The sequence below is a fragment of the Zootoca vivipara genome, chromosome 1, assembly GCF_965207765.1.
Source record: "Zootoca vivipara chromosome 1, rZooViv2.hap1.1, whole genome shotgun sequence".
Lineage (NCBI taxonomy): Eukaryota > Metazoa > Chordata > Lepidosauria > Squamata > Lacertidae > Zootoca > Zootoca vivipara.
This window is the reverse complement of record NC_142582.1, coordinates 103,970,223-103,992,624: the sequence shown is the minus strand read 5'-3', so window position 1 is coordinate 103,992,624 and position 22,402 is coordinate 103,970,223. Positions and strand designations below refer to the sequence as shown.

The window sequence follows — 22,402 nt, the reverse complement described above, 5'->3', positions numbered from 1 at the left end:
TTTTGTAAAGTTTTTTTTTATTCAAGTCTACTTTAGAAACTTGTATACCATTGCTACACATTTTATTTTTTAAAAAAAGTTTATAAAAATACAGATATATATACACACACATTAGTGTTCTTCATGCCTGTTCATTTGTGGAAAGCCTCTACCTTCCAGTAGACTCCCATCTTTAGAAAAAAGGGATGTTAAGCTATGCACAGCAAGATATTCTTACCTAGAGTTCACATTAAAAACACAAAATCAAGTATCATCTCTACTGTAGTCCTAGAACATGATCAAAAGATATAATATTGTGGCTTTTTCTACTCATTGCTATAGACGCTAAACAGTATAGAGCACTTCATTAATATAGCAAGAGCCTATTTTGTGTTGCATAATTCCTAGCTAGAGATGGAAACTCTTTAAACTTTTTGTCTTTTATTGGCATCTGTAACCTGGAGTGTAATTGGGGGAAGCAAAACCCGGTTTCAGTCATTTGTACAATTCTTATTTTGTGTATATATTTCATAGATTTACATTTTCAGAATTTAACCACAGAATTCATTATCCACAGTACAGCATTATAAGCTAGTTCTCTTCTTACTCCCCACCCCACCCCACCCCAGCCAAAAAAAAAAAAGGAAAAAGGAAACCTGGTTCACAAATCAGCAGGTCTTCGACATTTTAGGCAAAATTTGATACATAATTGATGTATTGGAGTCATTACCATGAATGGGACACAAAATACAAGTTAATTACAGAATGCAAACCATGATCTCTTACATGACCTAAAAGAATTGTACTCTCAAATCTGGTCTTGCATAAAGTTTTGTGGTTTTTTTAAACCCAATATACCTATATATAGCAGTGTTCCTGGCATCCTAGAAAAGTGAAAAAATACTGATAGATGGTAGGATGCATGCAGGTGTAAAGAATAAGCTCATGTTGATAAATATTACTACCTCCAGTGACAAATATCTGAGTGGACCTGGATGGGAAAGGCAATAAAAATAATAAAATAGGCATGAGATCAGAGGGTGACAATGAATAGTGCTTCGCAGACACACAAGACCTAATACTTGAAGAGAGTGGGGTGTCTGAGCATGTGCGAAGAGGGAGCCTGATCTACATTTCCATTTTATCAAATACACATACAACATGCATTGCAGAGAATAAATCCTGAGAACGTGTGACACGAATACCACAGCAAATTATTAGTTTAAAAGAAGGATCAATAATATCTGCATTTTTAAAAGATCCTATGAGGGTCCAAACGCTCTCAACCTCATCTACTTACAAGGGAATAGAAAATTGTCAGTGCTTTGTATTACTGATAAAAAGTTTTTTTAAAAAATAGTCCAGTTTTTTGTAGCCTGGAAATAACAGCTACGTTGAATCCTCTTCTCTTCCTCTTGAGTGCTACACACGGAAGTTCATGTATCCCTTCCTTGCCCACCCCCCAAAGCCTTCAATGGAAGCATCATCAGGGACTTTGCCAAGCCATCACTGCTTTCTTCAAGGAGCGGTTTCTCTGCAGGTGAAAAATATGCTCTTTATTGCCATCCACTCTGGGGAAGACTTGCCTGTAAGGAAAAGGGGGCTCCAGGTGTTCCTGGTGCTGGGGGATATGTAGTAAAACCATCTGGTTGGGATGCATAGTTCTCCAGAGCAGACGCAGTGTGTGCCTTTAAAGAAAAACAAAACAAAACAGTATATTTAAAAGAAGACCACAAGCAGGGCCCTTGCTCCTGTTAGTTTGTCTATATTTGCACACTTGGTTCTTAACCTATTTAGTTTACGCAAAATTTATAATTTCTAAATAAGGATGATTACGGAAGATTGCCTTAAACTAATTTATTGGCAAACAAAATGATCTACATCTTTGAATAAACTTATTTTGCATTTTCAGACTCTCCCAACCCTGAAAACATAAATTTCACTCATTTAGAATTTTAATTGAGTTGGATTGGCAGTTTTGCTATTAGCTGTCCTGCGCAAGGGATGAAGCAGGATATAAACACTTAGAAAGTAAATGAATGTTTTGTGTGATGCATAAAGGTAAAGGTACCCCTGACCAGTCGTGACCGACTCTGGGGTTGCGGTGCTCATCTCGTGTTATTGGCCGAGGGAGCCGGTGTACAGCTTCCAGGTCATGTGGCCAAGCATGACAAAGCCGCTTCTGGCGAACCAGAGCAGCACACGGAAACGCCATTTACCTTCCCGCTCTAGCCATACCTATTTATCTACTTGCACTTCGTGCTTTCGAACTGCTAGGTTGGCAGGAGCTGGGACCGAGCTTCGGAAGCTCAGCCCATCGCGGGTGATGCATACTGAGGCATAAATTGCAAGCATTACAGGACCTGTAATTATCAGTTGTCATAAAATCCGGAGGGGGGGCACTTTCATTTTAATAGCACGCTTTATCCTCATGGTTATGGAAGAAACCTGTTAGAAGTGGTTAGTTAACTACAAAAGGCTTAAAAGACATCTGGATGGCATATTTGAGTCTGGGGACTAAGATTCTTGCAATAAGCCCCTCTGACTCCACTCTACTAATATAAAATGAGCCCAGATTTTCCTTCCCTAGTTCCTATAATCTAGTACCAAGTTCTAGTCTAACCACAATAAAGCATGCATATACGTTTGCAGACATTTCCTTAATGGATTATCATTGCAGGCATTGGAACCTTTAGCATGGAGTTCTTGCAGTTTCCTTGTCCTTTGTTACCAATTCAGAAAGTGCCTACATCTTCCTTTTATGTTCTGTACCTGCAGTAATGCAGACTGTGCAGCTGCACTGTGCTGAAGTTCCTGCAGGGAAGACTGTGTAGCACTCTGGGCAAGTCCAGGGATGCCAGGAAGAGAGAGGAGTCCAGGGAAAACTGTATTTCCAGGGGCCTGAAGCCCAGAAGTCAGGCTAAAATAATCAGAGGTAGAACATGTTAAACTCCAGACACCGCAGCAACAATTAAATATACAAAATTCCAAAGTGTTTTAAAGTGATTAGATTCTATGCTATGATCATAAGGTCATATACAACTAAATAGTTGCATTAGTGCAAGGATTGGCACTAGCTAGCAAAACAGGATGTTCCCTCCTCTCTTTCCCCTGCACATCCCATGATTTCCCCAAATCTGCTCTGGGGGGTTGAGGGAACCCTCAGAACCAATTTAGGGGGATAAGAGGTAGGGAAGAACATCTGATTGTGCGAGGAGAAAGCCTTGCTCAAACTGAATGTTCACCTTAGCACTATGTGGCATATTACTCTTACAATATAAATACCGTATGCACAAATTTAGTTTGTGTGCTCAAGCACTGAATAGACAAGTTATCATTTTGCCAAGAGGGGTTTTGCATGTGGAAATTGTTTTGCCAATGTCTGGTATTTGGAGTTTGATTACCTCAGACAACAGATATGTGTAAAATACAGCCCAGTGCGATATATGTTGGTTCTTACTTTAGGAATTCGCTCAGGGAGCCTAGTACAAATTTAAGAGCCATATATCCTCTAGCAGGAAGACATTCAGTACTTATCAAGTTAGTAGGGTAGGTTTAAAGGAAATTACAAACTTATAAACAGGTCTCTGCCCGTGTTGAAAAATTCAGCCTGCAACACAGAGAGCTAAGAAAAGGGGTATTCAAAACAAGTTATCCATACTTCATTATCCTTACGTTTAGAACTTCACAACCACCATTAAAGATAATCAACAATTTGCCAAAGAGACCCCCTGACCTCTTGGAGCAACAACGTACCCGGCCTGTGCAACAAGTGCAGAGTTGAAGTTTGAGCTAAAGGCCGAGGCAAACCCTGGCAGCACTGGAGCCGGAGATGGGGCTGTGGCAGCTGCCGGCAGTGGTGCAACTGCTGCTACTGTAGAAGATGCCTGGAGCCCAGGGAAAGAAGGGAGAGCAGGAGTGACAGAGGGAGTGTTAGAGACAGGGAAAGGAGGGAAGGATGAGCTGCATGAGCCTAGAGGTACTTGAGGAACAGAAAACAGCGAAGGGACGGCGCTGCACAAGTTAAGGGGGAATGGTGGAGCTGGAGCAGCCGCTGAAGCGATGAGCGTCGGGAGGGCACTGGTCGCAGAGCTCACATGGGGGGCAGGAATGCCTGACGTAGTCGTAGGTGGAATGGGCAAGAGAGACCCCGTTGGGGTAAGTGCTGGGTTGCCGGCAAAAGCAAAACTGCTGGCCAGTGAAGTGAATGGAGGAAGTGCATTATATACTGGGGCTATTGGAGCAGATGAGCCATGTGGGGCAATGGAAGGAGAGCTGTTGAGAGAGGAGCTCAAGGAGGAGAGGCTAGAGAGTGCTGGATTCAGGGAACTGCCTGGCAAAGAACTAGTGGAGGTATATGCATGGCCAAGTGCTGACAAGCCTGAAGTGCTATGAGAAGGTCCGGAAGAATGGGAAGGGCCTTTGAAACCTGAAATTGTAGGGCTGGTGGGCTCAGTTTTGACCAGTGCAGGAATTGGTGTGGCGGCTGGTGTGGATGAGGCCTGCTGTTCGGGATTAGCAGGGCTTGGGCAATGTGCGTGAGCAGCTGAGGAAACACAACTGATGGGCATAATGGACGACGGCCCTGCAGTTAATGGGGACTGCGTTGGGGGAGTTGCGCTATTGTTAACCCCAGGCTGAGATGGAAGCCCTGGGAAAATGGGCAGCCCTGAAGTGGAAGGGTGCTGGAGGGCAGAGGTAGCAGTTGGAGTGTAACATTTGTTACCGGACGAAGAGGGGGCTTCAGAATTCTGGCTGGCAAGACCAGATAGAGAGGCAAGCTCAGCCGAATTAATTATTGAGCTATCGTTTACAGACAGGAATCCCTTCAAGACTGACAGGAGTGGGTTAGGCAAGTTAAGTGGGCAAGGCAGGCTAGTGGCAGGAGAACCAGCAATGGTGGATGGAAGAGGACTAGCTATCCCTTGAGGGGTGGGTGTCAAGGACAAAGGAAGGCCAGCAAAAGCAGATGACAATGAATTAGGGTTATTAGCTGAGGCAGTGACAGATGCGGCGGAAAAGGGCAGGCTGGCAAATGGTGTAGAAGCAGATGCAAAAGCTTCGCTTGGTACAGGAGTGGCACATGACGTGGAGAGCCCTTGCGGAGCTGCTGTGGCAGAGAGCACGGAAGCCAGCCCAGAAAAAGTTGAAGGGAGGGGAGCAGAGGTGGCACAATGAGCAGATGTGGCAGGAACACCAGGCAGCGAATGGGATTTGATGACAGTAGGGGTTGGAGTCGATGGCTGTGATGGGTGGACCGAAGAGATAACCTGCCCAGAGAAGGCAGGAAGGACAGGGGTGGACATGCTTATCCCTGGGATGATTGGCGATGCAAGTGCCGACGAGTGGCTTATTGCCTTAACAGATGATGGGGTTGGGGCTGGAGTAGCAGCAGGGTTAGAACCATGAGGTGTAAAGAGATGATTCGTTTGTGTAGCAAAAGCTGGAAAGAAACAAAACCAGTAAGAATTCTTGGAAACTAGCAGAAATGTTTGTATTCAACATGAAAGCATTGTAACACAGTTTACACAACAGCAAAATAAAAGATGCTACCACCATAACTTGCAAGAAGTAAAATGGTATGCAAAATGAGACACAAAACACTAGCTCATTTATTGTTCTTTGCATTGTTAAAGAATAACTGTAAGACAAGCAAATATAAATACCAGTTTCAATTTCATATTCCATGATTGCTGCTGTCAGTTTAACTACATGGCTGTTTAAAAAATTAATGCCCATCATTCATTTGTTTTACCAAATATGAAGTTCATTTTTCTCCTATGCATATAATAAATATTGGATAGATTACCACATATGTTGCCAGACACTAGCAAGCAGGAATAGTACTGAGCAGTAAGCCCTGACCTTTTGAACTAGCTTCATTAGAAGAGCAAAATTATTCACAACACATTTTATTCTTAGTACCAGAAATAGCTGGATTTCAGACTACCTTAGTTTTAAAATTATGTTTAGCCATCTTTTTTCTAAAAATATTTTCAGAAATACAGGCAGAGTCTGCAAGGAGTTCTTATGTTTAGGAAGTGATCATGCCATAATATATATTGGCCCATCTTTTTCCTGCTATCCCAGGTACTGTCACCCAGCAATATCTTGTCAGTGGTCCCTCATTTGTCTGTATTTCCTGTTGCTGTACCTTCCAGTGTCTAGCTAGCCTTACATATCAGGACTAAAAGGAGGAATGCAAATGAATACATTCATATACAACTTATTGATTTCCTTTAGGCCAGGGCTGGTGAACCTTTCGGCCTCCAGTTATTGTACATCAACCCCACACAGCATGGCCATTGGCCAATGCTTACGGATGATGCGAGTTGTAGTCTGGTAGCATCTGGAGGGTCAAAGGTTCCCAAGACCTGCTGTAGGCATACAATATGCATTCCCTTACTTCAAAATCCTAGCTTTTCAAGACAAGGCTGGGGCAGACATAATACCACTCCTTATTAACTATTGTTAATAAATTAGGAGGCAGCCTTAGGGACACTTGTGCTTCATTGAATCTCCTTCTCTCCCTGGGAATAGGTGTCCTCTCCACTTTCTATGGTTAAGCAGAATTTGTCAGGATAGCAATTTTTGAGGATGCATGGCAGCGAATTTAATCTGAACACACTTTTTCAAGCAAGTTTTGTGTTTTATTAAGAGCAAAATGTGTGCTGTGAAGTGCTCTGGGATCATTTAGATGACGAGCAAATTATAAGTATTTTAAATAGATGCACAAACCTAATTTCAGTTACTAAATTCCACATAATACTATTGAAAGTAGAATCGCTTGCAGAAGGCACTCAAAAGTCCTAAGTCGTCATGCTGCACTCACGACACTTGAGAAATTTGGGGGTTGTAATAGGAAAGGAAAAACAATATTACATGAAAAAGCATAGTGGGGATGAAGATAGGGAGCTGGCCATTAGTTCTGGGTAAAAGTGCTGCAGTAGTTGATAAGCAACTAGGTGATGAAACATACCTTTGACTAGTTCTGCTAAACAGGGAGAAAAAGCAAGCAACTTCTCTTTCTTTATAGCAATCTTACTAAGCAATTGCAGCTATTGCTGTCACCAATGCTTTCCAATTTTCCTGCAAGGCTATGTCAAAAACGTTGTACATTAGTTGAAGTTTGCTTTGGTAGCATCAAAACTGCTGACATTCATGAGGGTGGGAGCACAGGGAGCAGAACTAGTTATGCATGGAAGCCACTACAGACTCTCCACTCCAGGCATGGAGACTCAATGTGCTCACTCATTGTGTAAAAATGGAGACTTCAGTAGATTTGGCCTGATCTCAGTTGTGTACCTTGCTATTTCTCTGCCAAAGATGACAATAGCAGCCATTTGCTTCTCTGGCAGTAAGTGAAATGCTATAGTACAGGCTGCTGTTCAGGTTGTAGGGAGCAGGTTCTGCCCTCACCAACCTGGTGTTCCAGAGTCTTTTTTTGTACCACATCGTATGTTGAATGGTTACCACTGAGTTTTGAGATAACATGCAAAGCAGCACTGTGCCCCAAGCTCATGAAATACACGAGCTTCAACCACAGTAAAGGGCTTTGGGAGTAACAAATCAAAGAGGAAGTAGCTTATATTACTGTCTGGAAGGTAAATGTTTTATGCAAACTTTTCCCCACCCCACCCCCCAATGTTTATTTCCTGTTAAACCAAAAGTGATTAAGTTGAAATGAGGCTATTAGCATTTCCTGGGAAGGGAAGAAACTTGAAGCTCCTACCTAAATTAAATATAAGAAATTCAACTGGGTACTAGTAGCAGCATGTTTTTTTTGTCCCCTTGTGATAAATACTTTTAACTTATGGGTTGAACTGTAAAAATCACCTCCTCCCCCACCCTCAAATATTGCAAAATGTTAACACAATACCGCTTTAGGGTCCATGTTTATTGTCTATTCCATTATGTATTTAGAATTCACTATTATCAATGAATCTAAGTTCACTCACAGGGACCACCAAATTATACATAGAAACATAGGATCTGAAGTGCTTCCGTTGTAATTATTCAACAGTGCTCAAAACCAGATGATAGGTTTTAATTAAATATTATTGAATCAAAATTGAGCAAGTATAGACAATAGCAGTGATTTTTTTCACATGCCAGAGTTCTATGTATTTAACAATTTGGGCTAAGAAAGGTACTTATTTTTTTCTGTACCTCAGCATGACATATACTTATGAATTTAGTGCTGGTTTAGATATAGCATCAGAAAAAGAAATTCTAAGCAACTGGTTAAAAAAAACCAAACACTCAGGAGCATAGTAAGTTGCTTACCTTAACAGTTGCTGCTATTCAAACACAAATGGATTTATTTATTTATTTATTTTAAAAGCAGCACTCAGCAGAATTAATAATGTTTATCATCCTCACAAACATTTAAGTTTCTAGAGCTACAGCTTGTCTCTGCAAGTGGACAGCTTACCTTGGCTTTGGGAAGATTTTGTCGGATTGGAAAGTTCTCCATTTTCTACATAAAGAACATAATTAATGAGGTGAAAACAGAATTCTGTTGAGACTACCAAGTTGTTAAAAAAAAACAGCTCCCTTTCATTGTTTTCATTGTAACGATCATCATGCCTTGAGAGATGGGAGGCCTTCCCCTCCACCCCAGGCCACTCCTCTCACTCCTGTGACAAGCCGACTACAACTCCCATCAGCCCCAGCCAGCGTGACCAATGGTCATGGATGATGGGAGCTGTAGTCCAACAACACTTGGATGGGATTATGGTGGCTACCCCTGCCCAAGCCCATTCTGAAGCAAATCTCTTCACGCTTCCCACCCTGCAGAAACTATTACTGGGAGGGAGGGAGCCTGACAGTGACTTGCTAGTTGTCAAGAGCAGGCTTGCGGCCCAAGACATCGGCACAAACTCTCCCACCGATTGGTGACGCTGGTGTGTAACCAAGACACACAGGGCTTTCGTAGGGTTCTTGCTTTACCTGTTCCTACATGACTAGAAGCATATGGTGGTGGAGCTGGCAAGCCTGGAGCTATGACATTGGCCAGTGGAACAAGACCAGCATTGTTGTAAGCACCTAAGTAAAAGAAAACGGAAGGCAAACAAAGATGAGGTAATGAAGTTTCACGGATCATCTTCAAACAGCATATCAGTTACTCAATTCCTAAAGGGCTGCCTTCTTCCATAAGTTCTTTCCTATGTTTGCTCCAGATATCACTGCCAATGAGATATGGTGGGCAGCTACCTGGAGCAGGCAGAGGCACACACTTCAGGAAGCATCCTCTCAAAAGAGGTTCATCAGATCCCAACACTTTGTTGTTGTAAATGCCTGGCAGAGACACGGCTGTTCTGAAAGGCTTGTTCATTGCTTTCTTAACCCTGTTATGTTATTTTAGGAATGTTTACCTCCATAGCGGATATATCTGATAATATTTTAAGTTGATACTCTATTTTTTTTTACTTCCGGTATGATATACTCTTATGTAAACCTTGAATTCGCTTTGTGAAAGAAGGCAGTTGTTTTAAATGAAGAAATAAATATAGCTAGTTGTTTGAACGGTTGAAACTGCATCACCTTACACTGAATTCTCAAGCAGTCACAGAATCCTGAGCTTTCAACGCTAAACTAATTTAGCGTTTAGTTAATTAATTTATTTTTAATTAATTTTTATTAGTTTTCGCATACTGTACCACATATTCCATTATCGTTTAGTTAATTTAAAAGGTTACATCAACTCCCCACCCCCTGCAAAAAAAAAATCCTGCACTTTCAGTATTCCTTTAACAGATTAAAGTGTCATTAAGTATTCAGCTGAAATTCCCCACATTTGAGATTAGAAACTATGAAAAGGCAGGTATAAGGTGTCAAGCACTAGCAGCAAAGTGGATTTCTGCTCTCCCACCAAAGTGTCCAAACCCCTCAAGCAACTGCACCCCAATATTTCAGTAATCTCATTTTTCTTTCACTGCTCCTGATTTTTCAAAAAACAAAGCAGGAACAATTCTTTCAGTTTAATTACTCATTAAGAGTCAATAACGTATGCATAAGGGATTGTTTTAGGGTGATTAGGAAGCAGAAACGAGTTGGATAATCAGCTCCAAGACTCAGCAGGTATAGAAATATCTATGGAGAATTGTTTTGAGCTGCAAACATCACAACTGAAGGACATTAACAAGCTGGACAAAATTTAGAGGAGAGCTACGAAAGTCATTGAATTTTACTTCATCATGCAAATAGTGTAAACAGTTAAATCTGAAGCATATATTTAAGAAAATAACTGAGAGTATTGCGTATCGAGATTGTGAACATTCTTCCACAGTGTAAAGGGGAAATGATCACAGAAAACAAACAGGAATGATGGGCTTACTTGGTGCAATGGTTGCATGTGGCCGACAAGGAGGGATAGGATAAGGAACAGGCTTGTGTGGATTGTATGTTGCTGGGGCCTAAACAAGAGGGACAAGAGTTTGTCAAAACTGAACATTTACACATTAATCTACTGCAAAGGCAACGATAAATTCCCCCCTCATTTTGTAGCAGAAATTATATATTGCTTTTTTCACTATTAAAATATTTCGAAGGGAAGTGCATTTTGCTCAGTTCTCAAAATTCCAGCTGACCATTTTCACAGGCTTTCTTACTTGGTTTCGACTTCTGCATTGGAAGCCTACTGCCTACACTGTAGTTTGCCTTTAACATGCCCCAATAACCAGCAAATTCATATGGCTTATCTGCCTTTCATCTCTATGGTGGAAAACCTTCTCTCAGATACATTTAAGACTTCTTGAGTCACTACCCTTCTGCTATGAACAAATCAACTGAACTCAGGAATTTCTGATCTTGCCAACTGTAGGAAAGAGATCACATGCTTTGGATGCAAAAGGTCTAAGATTCAACTCTTTTTGCAGTCTTCAGGTAGGACTGGGAAAGATTCCTGTCTGAAACTCTTGAGGGCCAGTACCAGTCACTGCAGACAGAACTGAACTAGATGGACCAGTAATCCAAGAGGTCTCTGCTCGTTTTTTTCTGGAATCTCCTCTTCTTCCACCACATAATTCATGATGGTCCCCTAACCTCCAACGGAGCATTTTCGGGGGGTGGCCAGGGAAGAAGTAGTCAGCTTATGCTAGCTCCGTGACATTCGTTCAGCTGTGGATACAATGGACTATCACTGATTCTTCTCCTTCATTGCATTCAAAGAGTATTTGGAAACTTATCTTTACCACCTCCTTTTCTCCTTTCTTAAAAAAACAAACCACCAAACTTTACATTGTAAGCAGGCAGAAGTCATTCTTTTAAACTACTGTATATTTATTACGGTCCCTTTTTGTTCTTGCCCCATTTTTACCCTGCTGTTATTTCTCTCCCAAGTAACTCTGTTCTGTTTTCAACAACAGGAGCAACCCAAATAATGAAGCTTATAAAAATGTAATTTTGTAGACCTACTGGTTTGGATGGTCCAAGGATACGAGCTGCTATTCCCTTGCCTTCATTAGTGTAGTCTTCATTCTCCTTTTTGACAGGTGACCCCTGGAAAAAAGGAGGACCCACTATTAAAGACCAAGCTCTCTACTGTGTGGAAAGCAAATGTGGGTTACAGAAAGCACAGGGGCATTTGTAAGAGATTAGAGCTACAGTTAGAGCTACTCTAAGTATATCCTATCTATCACCCACTATCAGGAAAAAGTCCCCACTGGACCATGAAAGGCAGCTTCACCAGAATAAATTAAGATTTTCTGTGATATCTAAGCAACTAAGGCTACAATCCGATACATTCAATTAGAAGTAAACCCATTGAATACAGTAGAACGGTTTCTGAGTAAACATGCTTTCAGAGTGAAGTTTCAGACCACACGTTCTAAGGCAGTGGTTTCAACCAGGGTCCTGTGGTTCCACAAGCATCCCACAGGGGTTCCACAAAACTTTACAATAAATTGATGCAACCTGGAGTACTCTGATCATGCAGGGGTCCAGGCTGCAAGGATGCCATGATGCACACAACTAAATGTGCAACAGCCCCTTTCCCATAGCCACTTGCCCTTTAAGTAAGCAGGCGCAAGTGGGAGGTGCTACTGGTCATGCCCAACGCTGAGGGCATGGCACGGCTCCCCCTTTGCATGGTGGGAGAATATATGTGCAATTCTTCTCAAGAGAACTACTATTGGAGTGATTTTTGGGTTTTATGCTTTTAACAGGAACTGGATATTTTCTTCTTCAAAACCAGTTATTCCAAGTAGAATTTAGTCATTCCAAGTAGTATATGTTTCTCTATAATGAGGCCTGTTTGTTGTTGTTGTTTTAACTAAAGAGAAACAAATTAGGAATTACATTCTCTTTTTAACAAAATGTTCTTTTTATTATTTGTCCAATACTGATGAAAACAGCCTTGCTGTTATTCTTTCATTTTTGTAGGCAATTTATTGCAGCAGCGCTACTTTTATATTCCACCACTAATCCCCAAACTGAAAATGACAGTATATTCAGTAAGATCATACCGGGAAAATTCCATTTATGCGGCTGGGCTTTCCTTTTGGGTAAGGGTTTCCTGGAATCATGCCACAGGAAGATATCATAGCGTGAGGTGCTTTACACCCTGCTTTGGAAGCCTGCAATATAAATAAAACAAAGGGCAGCATTAGATTCCGACACAACTATTTTGAGTGGTGGCAAAATAGCATGTTTTATGAATACATAAGATTGGATGTAAAGGTCAAGCTATCATATTCCAAGGGCATCATGAACATTTCAGTACAGCCCAGACGGCTTGTTCTCGCAAGCCACTGCCTCTCCATTCCTTCTCTAAGGCCTGATAATTCCCTTAGTGATAATTCCCTTAGAGCAGAGCTGGGTGATGATGGCCCAGTGGACATAACCCAGTGGAACATCTTTTTGCACCAGGGACTGGGATTAGCATAATCCTTAGGTGGAAAGCCTGCACTAAGCATGGGCCTTCTCCCTGGGGGAAAGGTCACGTGGTGCAGCAGTTTCATAATAGGGATTTTGAAGAGATGTTCTGAGATGCTCTGGAGAAACCTTAAGCTTTTTGCAGCTGTTTGCTTTGAATGATCTCACACATGAGCATTTATTATTTGACTTTCCTATTATTACAGCAATGTATTGCGTTCCAGATTATAATAGGCTGTGTTTGTGACTGGGTAAGTCATAAACTTGGCCCAAAGGTAAAATTCCTACACATCATGGGACCAGTCAATGAAATGCCTCATAGAGCTACCTCATACTTGTTTGTGCAACTGAGGTAGTGCATCTTTTAAAATCCACAGACAGATCTAAAACAAAGAACCACAGCCCCACAGTAGCAGCAGAGCAAACTGACAATACAAGGGCAAATTATACATTCAAGGGAGAATGCAAAACTTGCAGAGAAGTCTCAATTTCTCCAGAGACTCAATCTCTTTGTATTGAGGAGATACATACAATATCATGCAAAGTCCTGAAAACCTCCAAAACTATGCACTTTTGTCCCTATGCGCTTCAAAGTTTTCATGAATGCAGCCATGCGGAAATACCTGTTCAAGAATTCTCCTGCATCTCTTCTTCTCAGACATGCTAGTTCTGAAGAGATCTTCAATAAGGCGGTAATTCTGAGCATCAATAATATTGCTATAAAATGAAGCAATGTGTTTAGAAACTGTTAGTGGCTCTCATGCATACCGTCAATAGTATTTATCAGAGCTTGTTGTGCTACTTAATATTCCTCAGCAGCATAATCATAACAACAAAGCTAATTTGAACAGGAAGGAGATAGACCAGTACTGTACAAATATACACACACAAACAAGCTATCAGTGCAAGAAAATACCCCCCAGTCACAGCCCATGAGGACAAGGATCTTAACCATTCAAGCCTCCATCAAACCAAAACACCTAGAGGACATATGCTAGTACTAACGCTAAGAGTCTGCATGGAATGCTAATCAACAGCCAATACTTACGAAGCCAACAGTTCTAGTGCAATAAGCTTGTCTTTGCTAAAAGTGAAGCAGTTCAGGATGTTAACCACTTTTGCTGCAGAAACAGCTACCATTTTCTAGAAAGAAAAGAAAAGAAAGTTTCAGCAATCCCTATTCACGTACATTGGTTGCAGGCTCACATGACCGCATTAAGGGTGTTTTTTTTATAAAAAAAACCAACAACAATCAAGTGGTATATAAATTGTATGAAGAAAAAAAAGATCTTTGAGTTTTTGGCAACCAGCAAATGGATCAGAGTGCACAGACTAATCAAAGGTAACCGATATGGTGCCCATCCTGATATTGCACTGCAACTCCCATCAGTCCCAGCCTGCATAAGGAATGATCAGGGATGACAGGAACTGCAGCCTCCAGATAGACTAAATGTTGGCTACCTGGGTACAGACTAACGCTTCAACAGCTTGTTGAAGAAGGCTTTTGTTCATAATGATAGCATGAAAGGGCAGTAGAGAACCTGAAAGTCTAACCACTATACTGTAGCAGAACAGACTGTTTACAAGTATAATGTTATTTCCAGCTGTAGATCCACAGCACACACAAACTACCAGAAGATTGTACATGAGATCACAACAAAGGTTGCATCGCTTTGGCAACAGGACTTCCCCTTCCTCCCCACCCATATCCCATTCTCTGCCAAATTTTTACACTTGCCTGCAACTCCCTCACTCCTCTCAAATCCAGAGAAGAAGTTGGCAGACACAGGGGAGAGGCGTGGAAGGGAAAAATCCTGTGGATACAAGCCACAGTACTTGAAACATTCAATACTGACTGAGCTAGTCTTTACAAAGAAGGGAGAATAGGATGGAATACACAGCATTGGCTGAACAGGGAGGCTAAACGCCCCCCCCCCAAAGTGAGCATGTCAGAATCATGCACAATCAGGATTTGAAATCATCTTTAAGGACTGTGGTGATAAAACAAATGAGCAGTCCGATCCAAATCTGCTGCTGGAAACCAAGTAAATGCTACTATGGCTATAAGACCAGAGAAATGCAATTCAACAAAATGCATTGCTTCAATGAAAAAACGTACATGTTGTAATGCCTTCATTGCTTTTAACTGTGGTTCAGCCCAAGAAAAGTACCTCAGTAATTCAACAATCTGCAACGAAAGAAATCCGACAGTTCATCACTCATGCAAAATCTGTTGCTGAACAAATGCACACATTTGTACATCACTTGTAGCTAGAAGTAAAAAGGTTTTCTCAGAAACTTTTGTAGAATGATTTTCGTTGATTCTTTAATAGATGTGAACTAAACCCCCACACATATTAAGCAAAATAGAAACATCGTCACCCGACCCCACCCCACCCCAATCTACCTCTTTCCACTTTTTCTTCCCAATGTCTCAACAAATGAAACTGGTTTGTAAAAATGTTATGAGAGACATTGCACATATCTTTGTAAACCAAGAAAACATTTTATTTTTAAAAAATAGATGTGAACTAGTTTGACGAAATTAAAATCTAAAATAGTACCACACAATTAAACATTTTTAGATACAGAATTTCAAAGTTATCCAAATCATAAACCTCAGTTTAATAAGCTATTTTTTTGTAATCAAAATTTGAATGCAGATGCAGCTACATTCATGGCAGCATCTGCCTTGTTGTAAGGCAGTACTTCTCAAACAGTGGACCTCAGATGCTACAGCCTGCCCAATGCCTCCTCACTGGTCTGCCTATCCTGTCCCCATGCCATCCCACAGCCTTTTGGTTGGACCAGTGCCAGCATCAGTGACTCCTTGCATGCTGCTAGGTGGCTGGGAGAAAAACATTTTGGACAGTGCCGGGGGGGGGGCAGGAGGAGGAGGAAAGGAAGGTCTCCATCCTCTGAGGGAAAAGGGCTAGAGGAGTTGTGGAAGGAAATCAGAAAGTGAGATATTTATTGATTCTTATTAATAATAAACTGAAAATAGAAAGAAAGGGGAGAAGAGAAGAAAGCTGTAATAGCAGGAAGCAGTGAATCTAACAGGAACATTTAGGAATAATGAAAGAAATTGTCAGTTGGGAGGGAATACGGTACAAACGTAAACGGAGAAGAAATTACAGAAAATGAGGAAAGGTATTTTAAGAGGCATTGCGGGGGACAAGGGAAAAAATATGAAAGAAAAAGACTTCTCCATTTAGGGCCTCTGAATCGGCAGATTCTACCTAAAACTTCACAGTATTATGACTTGAAGAAAGTTGATCTTCTAAGCTCCTTGACGAAAAGAAAACTGTGGTAAAGAATTTAGGCATTTCCATAGGTGGATTAGATACCTGCAGAAACCACCCATGTCAGTAACTGACAGCTGCTTAGAAACTGACTCCATCTTGTGACTGGCTTTGCCCTGCACCACCATTTTGTGACTGGTGGACTTCAGTAATTTCCAGCTGTCTCAAGTGGGCATTGTGAGTACAGAGTCTGAGAACCCCTGGTGTAAGGATCCGGTCCCACTACTGGAGCATAAACTTCACCCATACCCAGCAGAGCACAGAATCAGGCTTCATAAATATACTATTTTCTTGCTTCACAGGATAGGGCCCTAAATTAGAGGGGGGGGGGACTCAACATTTACACTTATCTCACTCTCCCAAGCCGAGAGGAAAAACAAGGCACCTTTCGCAGGATTGTTCATGCTGCAGCACAGAGATCAAGAAGCTGTGGCCCTTCAGATATTGTTGGACTCCCAACTCCCAAGAGTTCCAGCCAGCATGGCCAACTACCAAAGATGAAGGGAGTTACAATCTAACAACACCTGAAGAGCCCCTGTTGTAGTGACAGTTGCCTTGTCATACTTTCCAGAGCTTTGCACAACTTAATTGTTCTTCAGCATTACCTGTTCGCTAGAAAAGTACCCGTGTACATATTCAATAGCTTTTAATTTGTATTCCATCAACACAGCCTATGAAACACAAAAAACAGTAGGTTAGTTTGCAAAACTATAATAACGAAGGCATAAAACTATCAGAAATCAGAGCATATAGCAAGGGTGGCGCACTACAGGCCCAGGCCTTCTCTGTACCTTCCTTGGATGCTGCCTTTGGCTTCCCTAGATTATGGTGTGTGTGTGTGTGTGTGTGTGTGTGTGTGTGTGTGTGTGTTTGCATGGCTTTAATGTAACCTAGTGCACAAAGTAAGAATCAGTCAGTTGCTCTGCACACTTTTGCCCCCAACCCCACCAGGTTTTGGCTGTGGCTCTGCCCACCAGAAGCACGTGGTGCCTGGAGGTTTTGTCCATAAGAAAATGGAAAAGGTCTTCATCCCTGCTATAAATTCTGCAATGCTACACATACTTAGTATGAAATAAGTCCTATCAAAAATGAGGCTTTCGTTTCACTAAAGTATCTTTAGAAACAACACTGACCTTGCTCAGAGTCGGCCTACTGAGGTTAATGGACATGACTGTCTTAGGTTCATTAATTTCAAGGGTTCTACTCAGAGTAGGGCTTTGTTGAGTATCAAAATGTAAGGGAAACCAAAGCAGTGGTGGGATGTGTGAAACCACAAAATGACCAATGGGTTCTTGTTAAAATCCTGGGAATTTCTGGTTTTATATGAAGGCACATTATATGCTATTTAAATGTTATACGTTAAAGACACAGAACTCCTGCAACAGAATATAGAAGACACATCTGCACAATATTAAGTTTGTTCCCTAGTCTAATGTTTTTACATTTTTTTACAGTTGCGCTGCTGTTCAGTTATATTGGTTTAATCGCTAATTACCTTTCTAATTTCATCAAGCACCATCTCAAATGCTTTTTTATCCATTTTGCTTTTATCAAGATGTAATCCTTTGTCAGTTCCAGACACTCTTTATTGCAGAATTGCCTTCTGTTGAAAAAGAAAACAAAATGTGAATTCCTGCTCACGCTGTGCACCTCACTGACCATGAAGTTCATCACTAAGTCTAGAATGGGGAATTGTTAACATTGAGAGAGCCTCAACTTCTGAAATATCTGCATCAAAGGTAATTCCAAAAGTCTTTATTCATTCTTTCATTGAAACCATATTTCCTATCCTCCCTAGCCCCAGCATGGAAAAATGGCATGTTACTGTCCTCAAGCTCAAGGTAATACACAACGTCCTCAATCAGTCACAAAATGAGCAGCCTTCCGTCAAAAAACAACTTACCCAAGCCTTCTCAAATGTAACAGCAGTTCCTTTGAACTCACTCAGATGCACAACACAGAATCTGCATGATGCTGATTGGCAGCAAGATGGCCAGCAGCTATATTTTATTTATTTTAACATTAATGCACTGCCAATGTCGCTCCATGGAGCCCTCAGGATGTCCATTTCTAGGTAGAATACAAAAGACAGAAAAAACAGAACTCAGTAGAAGCTAACACCTCCTAAAGGAAGTTTATTTAATACACTGGGCATGCTTGTGACATTTCCTGTTGTCAAATGCTGTGACATACTATCCAACTTTCCATAAAACAGATCTACATTGAAGTCTCTGTCCAAGTAAATTCTGAACCTTTAAAGAAAAGCAATTAGGACATGTGAATAAAACATATTTTCTAGTATTTTAAAGAACTCCAAAATTCTAGAGAACAGTTTCAAATAGTACTATAACTTGGACCCAACATGTGCAGAATGCTTCTTTTCTTGATACAAGGGAAGTTGCCGCCAAATTCTGTGAGTACCCTGAGCCCCACTTCTTGCCATTTCAGAAGGTCCTTAAACCCTTATGAGCTTTTTGGGATTGCAGGGAGCAATATCTATGGAAGTCCCATTGTGCAAGTGGGGGTGTCCTCACACTTCTTTGGATCCAACCTGAAACATTTTTTCCCCAAAATCCTCTATTTGTCTCTTTTTTAAAAAAGGAAAGCACAGATCTGAAGTGCTCATAATTATGGAATTTTGTATCCTTAAAGATAAGGCATTTGCCGCCATATTTGTCATTATATTATAATATAGCTAGGGCACAGAGCTAAACCATTACTGTCTGTTAAAAGTTCCACCTATAACCCAATCCAAAAATGGCTCCGATCGAAGCCCATGTAATTTATTCCTGACTAAGTGATTACAGAACTCCAGTCTCATAACACAATCCTGTCTATGCAAAAGTAAGTCCTAATTCATGAGGCTTACTTCCAGGCAAACAGAGCCTTGGTATATCTTGGCGATTGCTGGTAAAAGCTGAAAACTTTACCACCTTCAATCCCTCCCAGCTCACCAAGGCTTGATGCCCTTCCACAATGCCCCATTTATCTCTGTAACTAAATGAAACCTGGGCTGAGTAACTGAAGAGGGACCATGCGCAGCTTTCCACATCCCCTGCAATGTCTCATCAGAGATCTGGGTGACCATCCTCAATACTGGGGGGTCGGGTCCCCCTGACACTCCAGAGATGTTTTGTGGCAGGCTGAACAAGGCTGAGGACCTCCTTGCGGAAGCCCATGTTTGTATAAAATAACATGCAATTTTATATTTGCTTCTGTGTACTGAATGCACAAATTGTTTTATCATATTTGAACGGAATTCTACAATAGCCAAGGATGATATTCAAAACTCCAGAGGGCTAATGTAGAGTGTGGGTCATCAATATCCAGACATTCAGGGAGAAGTAAAATCTGCCCATTCTGCTACTTCAATCTCCCCCCACCTCACTTCTTTACACTTTCTTCTATCATCAAGCTGGACAGACTAAACACAACATTCCATCTGTTCCAGCATGGTATTCATTGCAGCCTAGTTTGATTCAACCATTCTCACTAAAACCATTTCAGAATTCCACCCTCAAAATAACAAGTTGAACCAAATCCAAACACAACCAGGTGTGAACACACACTAGTATAACCTGAGCCACTCTGTCGCAAATCACCAAGCTTCTTCGGCACACCTGCTTCAAGGGATCGTCTCTATGATGAACAACTAACTGATAACAGAATCCTCTAATCAAATGCTTCTTCCCGTAGGGCAAGGAGGGGAAACCAGATATCCTCCAGCTTCATGTTCCAGTAGCAGCAGCCAGCAAAGGCAACAGCCAGGAACAAGACCAGTCGTAGTCCTACCGGTACTACTTCCAGGGTCCAGAAGTTCCCCATATTCGATATACAAGTCCCTCTGATGACCTAAGCGAAAAATTGCCCTCGTCACCAGTCCAGCACCAACAGCTTCTGCATTATGGGCTTTAAACAGACGGCTACATCAGGCAGCCGCCTTGCATTGAACGCCTATGCTAAAGGCTGCCATTCAGGGCACACGGCCTCCCCTCAATCCAATCCAGGGGGACTTGCTTTCGAATAAACCTGAACAAAACCTCGTGCTCACACACGTATCGCGTTTGCTGTGACTTGAATCACACTGAGTTCAACGGGGTTTAACTCCATCCCGAGGGGGCTCGCACGACGGGTTCCGGATTAACCAAGATCTCGAAGGGCGACCCTTGCCATGCTTACTCGGCAGTAAGTCCCACTGGACTTAGCGGCGTTTACCCCTGGGAAACACGTGCTTCGGGGCTGCCGCTCTGACCGAGGGAAGCGGCTCCGGGAGTCCGCGCCCGGCGTTGCTTCAAGGCTGCAGCACCCGAAGCAGGCGGCGCAGGCAGGCCCGAAGCCCTCCTCGCCAATTATGGACGGCTCGGGGCCGCTTCGACACCCGCCTTCCCCGCACCCCTCCAGCCGGTGCTCGGCTTACCATCCGCGGCGGCCCGGCAGGCGAGGAGCGGCCCCTGGCCGGCGTCAAGGCAACCCGCGCGCAACCCCCAGCTGCCCCCACCGCACAGAGCCAAACTTCGCGACTCGTCGCCTCCTGATGACATCACCTGTCAGTCACCGCCATAAGAGTTCTTCCTCCCGCCCCTCCGTTCGGAGTGGATGCCGGGAAGGAGGAGACGCACCTGCTCCTGGAGTTAGCCCCGCCCACCCCTTTCCCACAGGAGGCTCTTAAGAGGCCGGCTGCGCCTTGTGAGGACTCAGATCTCTGTGTTCAGAGAGGCTTACAGGCTCCCTGGGGGCAATGTTAGAAACTGAGATATGAAAACGGAGCTCAATGGCACCTTAAACCTAAGTTATGGGCGCAACAACGAAATGTCTAGGCGTGCTTTTTTATAACAAGAATACAAAGCTGAAAATGAATGTACTGCAGTGTTATGTACTGAGCTGAATCCTAGAACAATAGGATTCAGAATCAGCGGGAGCTACCCAATCCAACTCCAGGTGGAAGTGAATCCGCAACCTGATTGGCCTGCTGGAGCAGCCAATCAGGCGGCTGGCAGAAGTGAATCTGCTACCTGATTGGCCTGTAGGAGCAGCCAATCAGGCTGCAGGCAAAAGTCAATCCACAATATAATTGGCCCACAGGTGTAGCCCTGAAGTAGCCAATCACGCAAGGCCCATTGTGTAAATAATGTATATAAGCAGATGGTTTTGGGAAAAGAGCCATTCGTCTTCTCTTCTCCTCCTTGATGACTATGAGCTGAATAAAGAGCATGAAATTCACTCTTGACTCCGAGTATATTTCACTGGCGACGAAGGTGGGATCCTGCTGAGCTGACCGCCACCACGCACTGCACCGCAGCACCGCCACCTGCTGCACCGCTGCATCGCACCGTGCATCCAGGCTTCAGCTCCAGGACCCAAGGAACCCAGAATGGCAACCGACAGCAGCTTCTCGCCATTCAAACCAGCATCAGGAGACTGGGAAGGGTACGCCGCCCGTTTCAACTTCCTCCTGCAAGCGAAAGAAGTCACCAACGATGCCATGAAGAGGGCGACATTCTTCAGCGTCTGTGGAGAGGAGACGTTTGAAATCGCCCGGGCTCTCCTTGCACCTAGAGATGTCGCTACCGTCTCTTACAAAACAATAATGGAACGGCTGAAGGAGCACTTCTCACCACAGCCCTCGGTGGTAGCTTGCCGAAATGCCTTCTACGCAAAACGGCAAGCCCCGGGGGAAACCATAACTGGGTTTGTGACCTCCCTCCGCCAAGCCGCCCGGTTATGCAACTTCTCAGAATTGGAGAACATGCTTCGTGACCGCCTCGTCGGTGGCCTGAGGGACGAGATGTTGCAACGACGCCTCTACGCCAAAAAAGACCTCACGTTCCAGATTGCTCTGGAGGAAGCCCTGGCAACCGAAGCCGCCGAGAGGTCAACGCAAGAGGCACGACCGGCCCCGCCATCCCAACCGAGGGTCTACCACGAAGACCTCACCGACGAATCCGAATCTGACAGGGAGGAAGTACACCGAGTACAGCAGCGCACTCAAGCAGCACACACACCACAGCAGCCTCGACGAGAAGGAGGGAACTGTGCAAGCTGCGGGGAGAACCACGAGAGGAGGACCTGTCGTTTCCGTAACGCAGAGTGCAGGCAGTGCAGAAAATTGGGACACATCGCCCGGGTGTGTCGGGCTCGACTCACCCGTCGACAAGCATCAGATGACCGACCCAGGAGCCCCAGGTCACACGGCACCATGCACCAAGGCAACTCGACGGAGATCACGGACTACCAGGTATTCCAGT

At 43.0% G+C, this 22,402-nt stretch overlaps 1 protein-coding gene across 1 annotated transcript; it reads right to left on the bottom strand.

The window, feature by feature from the left end:
* Positions 1 to 20,703, bottom strand: PROSER1 (proline and serine rich 1). The gene is made up of 15 exons (XM_035108892.3): positions 20,575 to 20,703; positions 18,061 to 18,227; positions 17,653 to 17,760; positions 16,763 to 16,828; positions 14,975 to 15,043; positions 13,904 to 13,998; positions 13,479 to 13,572; positions 12,447 to 12,557; positions 11,398 to 11,481; positions 10,319 to 10,397; positions 8,932 to 9,027; positions 8,414 to 8,458; positions 3,736 to 5,422; positions 2,752 to 2,899; positions 1 to 1,667 (listed from the first exon to the last, which is right to left on the bottom strand). Exons 3-15 carry the CDS (start codon positions 17,695 to 17,697, stop codon positions 1,536 to 1,538), a joined length of 2,751 nt encoding a protein of 916 aa, XP_034964783.2. The 5' UTR covers positions 17,698 to 17,760; positions 18,061 to 18,227; positions 20,575 to 20,703; the 3' UTR covers positions 1 to 1,535.
* Between the last annotated feature and the right edge of the window lie 1,699 nt (positions 20,704 to 22,402).